Raw genomic sequence first — 8,981 nt, 5'->3', positions numbered from 1 at the left:
GACGTTTAAAAGATGAAAAGGCCTATATGCCTGACTGTGATGGAGTGAAGACGGTGGCCTGGGAAGGACAATCAGAGCATTGGCTCCAAGGAGATCATCTGTTACGGGTTGGTGGACTGACACAGTTCAATCATCCAGACACAGAAGCATTTGGTCTCTCTTGTGTAGCATACTAATGATCCTGACAACAAACAATCACAATACGCACATGCAACACAACACAATGAACACACACATAGCCCAGCACACACACACACACACACACACAGCTAAGTGTTTTTTAACACTAAGTAAGACTGTAAGTCTCTGCTACACACAGGCACACAGACACAGTACGTGTTCACACACCCACCCACACACACACACACACACACACACACACACACACACACTGATGAGGTGATCCATTAGGGTGCTGTTGGACTGTGAGTAGCTCCTTCTGAAAGGCTGTTGGATATACTGTAATAATGACGGTAATTGTGAATGTCTGCAGACTATGGAGGAGACTTGACGCCACACACACACACATATGGCTCAGACAGACTGGCAGTGCAGAACAATGGATATGCCCCCCCCTCCTCTCTCTCTCTCTCTCTCTCTCTCGAAGAGGCAGTAACATGTGCAGTGGACACACTCACACTCACTCAGTCAGATAGGAGACACAGAAACACACCAGCACTGTCCCTGCATCATTACCAGCATATTCACACCTCTGTGATTCTGCGTCCCTTTGAAGACTGCGGATAGGGGTCTGTAATGCTCCTCTCCTCTCTCTCTCTTTCTCTCTCAATCTATACCTCTCTCACAGACACACACCACATGGCTGTCTTTCTACTGCTTTTCAATTCTATTCTTCACACATGCACACACACACATGCACGCACACACTGAAATCAGTAGCCTCTCTGCACACAGCACTGAGTCGGTATCCCCCCCCCGAACACCTTTTGGCCGCGGCGTTTAATACCCATCTGTGCCCGATGCCCCCCGTGAGGGAGATGCCCACGGAGCACGTGCCAGCTCTCGCGGCGTGCCCGCAGGTGAACGCGGGACAGGAAGCCGTATTCCACTCCACTCAGTCCGCACGCCAGCACCCTGGCATCCAGCCAGTGGGCCAGGAGTGGGGGGGGGGTTGTGTGTGTGGGAGGTTACGTTGGAGTCTGATTTTGGGCTGTGATTTTGAAATATTATCAGCCATTTTATTCCGATGTTAGGTCAAGCTTTTACTGTGTTGGACTGCACTCAGCCGCCTCCCCTCCCAGGTCAGTACCAGGAGTGTGTGTGTGTGTGTGTGTGTGTGTGTGTGGTCAGTACCAGGGTTTAGACGCTCTCAAGTGCATCTAATCTGTGTGTACCACACGGCTATAAATGTCAGAATTAATGGCCAAATATTTACAACGCAAACAATTAAAAGAGTGGCTGTTCCAGCTCTGCCCGCCCCATTCTGTTTGCGCTCGTTATCTAGCACAACTCGGCTTCGTCATTTCACCTTTTATCAGGGGCTGATTAGGAGACTTCCTGCCGTTTGTCCGGCAAACAGTCCGCTTTTCCCTCCCCCTTGCACACACTAACTCATATACACACACACGCACACACACACACACACACACACACACAGTGGTTAAAGTGGGATTTGGCAGGTGGGGGAACCCTGAAATCCTTGTGTCGGTGCAATGGGGGGAAATGACACACCATTGGACAACATAATGAGTATCGTAGTGTAGCAATACTTTTTATTGACAAGAATTGCTAGTTTCTTGGTCACACCTGTCAGTCAAAATAGCCCCCATATTGATTTGTACCAAGGGTGTAAATTAACACAAATTAACAGGGGTGAAAATTAACTCACCATTTATTTTAACTATATTATCACGCTATATCGTTTGTATGAAAGAATATTTATTTATTAATTTATCTGAGGTGGGGGAAGCGTGTTCCACCCCACCCCGTTCCCCCCCCCCACTTTAACCCCTGCTCATACATACACACTAACTCATACATGTATACATAGACAGACACACACACAAACTCGATGGGTGGAGTGGAATATTCAGACTTGGTCTGCAAATCAGCTGGGGAACTGGAGCCATTAATCATCCTTCAGCAAAGAAGAGTGTGAGCTGTGAGAAATATTAGCAGAAGTGAAAATGTCACACACATCTGCCAAACCTGTCTTGGAAATAAGGGCTCTTTTCTTTGAAAGCCAAGCAGATGACCTTCACACCACCTTCATGAACTGGGTTCTACTCAAGGTTTCGTCCAGATAAAATTGTTTTTTTTCCAATTCTGTTCCATTGTCAGCCATTGCATAACATTCCATCATTTTGTTTTGACTCTGTAAAGTGACCTTGAGTTTGAGAAAGGTGCTATATAAATAAAACATATTATTATTATTATTATTATTATTATTATTATTATTATCAACAATTCCATTCCATTCTTCCATTCAATCCCATTCCATCATTCCATTATTTCTTTCCATTCCGTCATCACTAATTCCATTCTGGTTTAGGTGAGTTCTCAGTGCCAGTTAATCAGAGCTGATTGTGTGAGTGTAGCGGGTGTGTACTTTCTCTCTTGCGTTGTGTTATAGACGACGAGGCGTTGGCTCTCTCTGGCTACCACAGCCGTTTATTCTGATAGAACAAATGTCTCACAGTCACACACATTTGCCATAGAGAGCTCCAGCACGAGAACAGGCTACTGCAGACTGGTTAACAGTATTTACACAAGACATGAACAAAAGTATGAATCACGAAAATAGACAACTGTACCTGATAGAACAAATGCCTCACAGTCACACACATTTGCCATAGAGAGCTCCAGCTAGCAAAACGAAAACAGAAATGATTCAGTTCACGGTTCGTAAAGTATTACAAAAGTTAAGCTATCGACCTAGGTTCTAACCAGACTAGCAAGCTAGCACAACGTGGCGAACTATTTCACTTTAAAGCTAAACCAAAAGAAACAAAACAAAATGGTCTCTAATATAAAATTAGAGACCTCCTGTGTGGATTTACTACATGCATACTAGCATATTATTACACTGGACACATTTATTTACGCTATAACAGTGGAGCTCAATATATGCAACTTACCACGAGAACAGGCTACTGCAGACTGGTGATTGTGTGTAAGAACTTACCCTAAACGTCAGCAGAATAGCACCAATAGAGGGCGCTCGTGTTACATGAAAAGCCTGTCTCATAGAGAAATTACTAGCTGAATGAAAAGTTAAATTTTAATGTCAAGTGGAATTATTTACTCCGCTACATGAGCACAGTCATTAGAGCACAATTGTGCTGAAATCAACCTAGAGCACTAAATCAGGGGCTTCTTTGTGTCAGGGTGAAAGGCATCCTGGGTAATGACAGAATCGACACACCAGAACATCAGAGTAACTGCGGCAAAGCTCATTTCCAGGAGAAGTTCAATTTTCATTTGTTTTATGTGTGTGTGGTTCTGTCTGTGTGTACTGTATGTGTGTGTGTGTGTGTGTGTGTGTGTGTGTGTGTGTGTTTGCCTGCGAGAACCCAGACAAACCTGTTAGCAAATTTGAATTTGCTCTGCAGGTCAGTCTGGTAAGGAGGCCATTCGCCTTATTCACCCAGCGGCCAGAGCGAGGCTACAGGGTACACTTGACATTACAAGTCCAAGAAGAAGAACAGGCAAGATCTTTTTCGGTGAGCTTTTTTTTTGCCAGTTTGCAAACGGAGTGCATTACCTCCACCATCTGCTGCACTGAGGTGTAATGGCAAGTGTACCCTGTAGCCTCGTTCTGCCGCAGGGTGAATAAGGCGAATTGACACCCATTTCCTATTTTCCAAAAATTCAGGAACCAATCAGAATCACCTATCCTGCATGGGGTGGGCTTTATCCGATGACAGATACAGCAGTGAATTTGTTTGCAAAAGAACCTTTTAGTGGCCTTAACCCAGTTTGGTGAATTTGTTTCTGTACAGACGGAAGTTAAGATGACTAAGTTGGTGGACAAAGAAGTGACGTGGCTATCTGCAACAATGAGACATTCTCTGAGTCAACTGTGTGGGCCCACCATGACAGACGTCAGACAGAAATATCCGTCCCGACTGTGTGAAAAAAGCAGTGTGAGTATAATGCTGATCTAATTCAGGGCAAGATATGTTCTTTCCTACCATCTCCAAATGGACTAGAATGCTGGAATGCTAGCCCCACACTGAGTGAATGCTAGCCCCACACTGAGCGTTATCTTCACACTGAGTGAATGCTAGCCCCACACTGAGTGTTATCTCCACACTAGTGCTAGCGCTATCCCCACACTGAGCGACAGGGAGAGGAAGGCACGAGCGCTAGCCCAACACTGAGCGCTATTGTGCTATATATATATATATATATATATATATAGTGTGTATGTGATGCTAAGCGCACAGCTTTTTGTGCGCTTAGCAACACATACACACACTATACACACGCTATTACACTTTGATATCTGACCACTGAGGCCTGACTTTTTTTACACACTCAGGGAAGGAACGCCCGAGACGCTGGCTGGTCTAGAATCCTTACGCCATCCTAAGCAAAGTCTACCTAGATTCAGTGATTAGTGTTATGTAGCATCCATAAGATATGATTTTATTCATATAATGTCATCACAAGATATACTGCAAGATAGAATGTGTGTGTGTGTGTGTTGGTGTGCTTGCGTGCATTGTGTGTGTGTGTATGTGTTGGTGTGCTTGCGTGCGTGCGTGTGAAGGTGTGTATGTTTAAGCGCGTGCATGTGTGTGTGTGTGTGTGTGTGTGTTGGTGTGCTTGCGTGCGTGTGTGTGTGTGAGTGTATGTTTATACGCGTGCATGTGCATGTGTGTGTGTGTGTTGGTGTGCTTGCGTGCATGCGTGTGTGTGAGTTTAGGCGCGTGCATGTGTGTGTGTGTGTGTGTTGGTGTGCTTGCGTTCGTGCGTGTGTGTGAGTGTGTGTATGTTTAGGCGCGTGCATGTGTGTGTGTGTGTGTGTGTGTTGGTGTGCTTGCGTGCGTGCGTGTGTGTGAGTGTGTGTTGGTGTGCTTGCGTGCGTGCGTGTGTGTGAGTGTGTGTATGTTTAGACGCGTGCATGTGTGTGTGTGTGTGTGTGTGTGTGTGTGTGTGTGTGTGTGTGTGTGTGTGTATGTATGTTTATGCGCGTGCATGTGTGTGTGTGTGTGTGTGTGTGTGTGTGTGTGTGTGTGTGTGTGTGTATGTTTATGCGCGTGCATGTGTGTGTGTGTGTGTGTTTTAGACAGAACTCACCATGAGCATCCCGGTAGTAAGCATGGGTCACACTCCTGAATCGCTCCTGACCTGCTGTGTCCCAGATCTGAATATCAGAACAGAGAGAGGATCTCAAGGAATCTCCACGGAAACAGGACAAATACACAGACTTTGGGAATATATATATATATATTAAAACAAAACATTGAGTTTTGTTCATTTGACAAAAAACAATACAACAAGGCACATGAAATAAAATAAAAAGGGACTAAGGATCCACTGTACTGTAGGAGCTGTAGTTTGTACAGTAATAAATCCATGGGTGTCCGCTCACACAAAATACAGTACAGTGCTGCAAACAAGCTGACACAGATAGCATCTACTCTCATTTTCACTTTAGCTTTAGAAAAGATTACACAACAAAAAACAGGCTTGATCATTTTGTAAAATATGGAACATTTTCTACAATTTCTGTGCTCTTCATTGAATTAAGTCGCTGGCAGTTTGTGATTAAAATAGTTGGACACGAGAGACTTCATAATCACTGCTTTTAAATACAGTACTGTATGTTCCAAACCTACTGATAACAATTTATGTCTGTACTTTAAGTTACTATGAATAAAAACATCCGCTAAATGAGTGAATGGAAATGCAAAAACAAAACAAAAAAGCATTTTCATGAAAGATAAAAAGTCCATTCTATTGCACCATTATTGCACTATTCTATAAACATTCCACCCAGCGGAGTTCCGATCTCTCCCTCCGATCGCAGCTCAACAGTAGTCGACAACGGTCAACAGATGTACTGCTGACTACCGGTAAAGAGCAGGCGACGACCTGGACACACTTGTCCTCCCCCACACACACTCACACACACACTTCTGGCGCTTGTTAAGCTGACACCGGTACCTGTGAGTGGGCCGCTACCTGGCGCTCATTAGCGACGGAGAGCCCAGCAGTCCGATCAGGGGCAGACAGGAGGGGGGCGTTGCGGCGCCACCTGCCTAATAATAGTAGCACTGCACTGCACTGGGCTTGGCTAGGCTGCACTGCGCCACTGCAGCAGGCTAATGAGCTGCAGCCCTGTGCTGATGATGCAACATTTCACCTCACTTCAGAACCGGCTGAAAGAGCTGCAGAACACCAGTAGCATTCTGAGGTATAACGAATAGAACCTTAGAACCATCCTCAATACAAGCGATTTCATCCTCAACACAACAGATTCCATCCAGAGCTTTAATTCCAAAAGGCTTCATAATAGTAACGCTTTATAATACAGTAGGCTTTATTATAGTTTAATACCAAAAGGCTTTATAATCAAAGATGTTTATCACCCTGACTAAATTAGACACCTAAAGCTGGGCAGACACGGCACAGCTTTGGACCAATTTTAGTTGTGATTCAGTCTGACTGAACAACGTTTAGAATCAGGCCCAACTCCCTTCCTATAGTATGGCTTGTCATTGGTCATGCAGTTTGAGCTCCAACCATAGACCATAAAATCGGCTCCAACCACAGACCATAAAATAGGCTCCAACCACAGACCATAAAATAGGCTCCAACGTAAAGTTTGAAGATGTAGCAATCAATGTGACATCTTAGCTTGATCTCACAGGCTGTCCTGGTACCTTATATGAAGAGACGTGTCATGGCCATTAAAACTAACGGTGACTTGGGACTGGATGGTAACGGCCAGGACTGCATGCATCTTGCACAAGATACACACCTTCACATACACGCTGCCATTTTGTCCTGCCATCTCCTTTCAGATGCCTAACATTGACTGGCCTTGCCATTACTGTTGCTGTATAGTTTGTCTATTTCATGTCCTTTTTCTATTTTTAAACTCAAAACCGTAAACCAGCCTCCCTTTTTATGTTGTGGTGTCATCAGCTGGGCGTAACACACACACACACCAATATGACCTCACATAAAAATGAACACACCCACACAGCCACCCACACACACACACAAGACTCTCCCAGGATTACAGACATCAGCCTCTGTGCTTGACTCCACTCGCTAACCTGAGACAACCCCCCCCCCCCCCACCCCACACATACACCCCCACATTCCTTGACAGCAGCACAGTGCTTGAGGGACCATTGACCATTACCATGCATGGGGTCAGGGAAGAGCTGGACTCATATATCACAGGGATAGGCTGGACCGGCCCTGTAGCCTCAGGGGTCATGCCCATCCACGTGCCGCAGAGAGCAGGGATGTATGGCCACGGACCTGGGCAGCTATGTAGCATTAGCATTAGCATTAGCGCTATTGTGAGAGCTCATCAGCCTTGGACCTCTGCTTCGGTGTCAGGAGTGATGTTTGCCGACGGCAACTACGTGGGGGGCATCCATCAGGCAGATGCGGCCAGAGAGGTGGTCATGCATACTGATGAGGACACACACACACACACACACACACACACACAGGTTCAATTACAAAGAGGGAAAAGAAATATGGAGACATGGAGAGAAAACAGAGGATGGGGGGAAATGAGGAGAGAGAGTGCACAAGAGAGAGAGAGGGAGAAAGAAATGGACAAGGATGATCAGGAGTTGAGGGACATGGACAGAGAGTGGGATGAAGTGAGAGAACAAGAGAGAGAGATAGAGATAGGGGGATGAAGTGAGAGAACAAGAGAGAGAGAGATAGGGGGATGAAGTGAGAGAACAAGAGAGAGAGAGAGAGAGAGAGAGAGAGAGAGAGAGAGAGAACAAGAGAGAGAGAGAGATAGGGGATGAAGTGAGAGAATGAGAGAGAGAGAGGGATGAAGTGAGAGAACAAGAGAGAGAGATAGAGATAGGGGGATGAAGTGAGAGAACAAGAGAGAGAGAGAAGAGAGAGAGATAGGGGGATGAAGTGAGAGAACAAGAGAGAGAGAGAGGGGGATGAAGTGAGAGAACAAGAGAGAGAGAGAAGAGAAACAGAATGAGGCCGAGTGGACTGGTGCAGACAGAGGAGAGACAGAGACAGAGGATGCAGGAGAGAGAGAGAACAGGGGAGGAAGAGGAGCGAGAGGATGAGGAGGAGGGGGGGAAATGAGATGAGAGGGAGAGAAGAAAGAACAACTGAGGAAGAGATGAGAGAGAGGGGAAGAGGAAGTTTTACAGACTGGAGGAAAGCAGAAACACTGTACACACACACGCACACACACACACAAACACACAGTGTGTGACAGCCAGGGGTTCAACTGTCTAAGCTGTCAATTAGTGATTCAGGCCGCATTAACTTTTCCAGCGGCGCTCTCATAGGTATCAGACTGGCCTAAATCCTAACATCTTCATCAGCAGCATCACACTGGCCTAAATTCTAACATCTTCATCAGCAGCATCCACTAAACGAGCCAGCACCAAATCTCTAATCTATCCAACACCCACCAGCTTGTTGATGTGGACAGGGCTGATGTCAGAGGTCTCTATAGCCAGCACCCAGAAAAATACCCAGCACCCAGAGAAATACCCAACCCCCAAACAGCACCCAGAGAAATACCCAACACCCAAACAGCACCCAGAGAAATACCCAACCCCCAAACAGTACCCAGAGAAATACCCAACACCCAAACAGCATTGTGATGTGGACAGGGCTACAATCCCTGTCTAGACATCTATACCTAGCACCCTGAGAAATACCCAACCCCCAAACAGCACCCAGAGAAATACGCAACACCCAAACAGTTTCATAATATGGACTAAGCTCAGATCCTTAGTGCCAATATCTAAGTGCAGAAATCACAATAACAATGGGATTTT

General features: G+C 45.7%; 1 protein-coding gene across 1 annotated transcript in view; it reads right to left on the bottom strand.

The window, feature by feature from the left end:
- The window catches only part of rab26 (RAB26, member RAS oncogene family), a 77,705-nt gene that overhangs the window by 14,460 nt on the left and 54,264 nt on the right, over positions 1–8,981 (bottom strand). The window contains exon 4 of the mRNA XM_076266615.1: positions 5,266–5,332. Coding sequence (XP_076122730.1) covers positions 5,266–5,332 — 67 coding nt within the window. The remainder of the gene's footprint in view (positions 1–5,265; positions 5,333–8,981) is intronic.

The sequence above is a fragment of the Alosa pseudoharengus genome, unplaced genomic scaffold (genome assembly GCF_046254945.1).
Source record: "Alosa pseudoharengus isolate Yale_2024_CS ecotype anadromous, Long Island Sound unplaced genomic scaffold, YU_APseudo_1.1 YU_APseudo_1.1_scf_4, whole genome shotgun sequence".
Classification (NCBI taxonomy): Eukaryota; Metazoa; Chordata; class Actinopteri; order Clupeiformes; family Clupeidae; genus Alosa; species Alosa pseudoharengus.
Note: the sequence above shows the minus strand (reverse complement) of the source record. Positions and strands in the feature narration are given on the sequence as shown.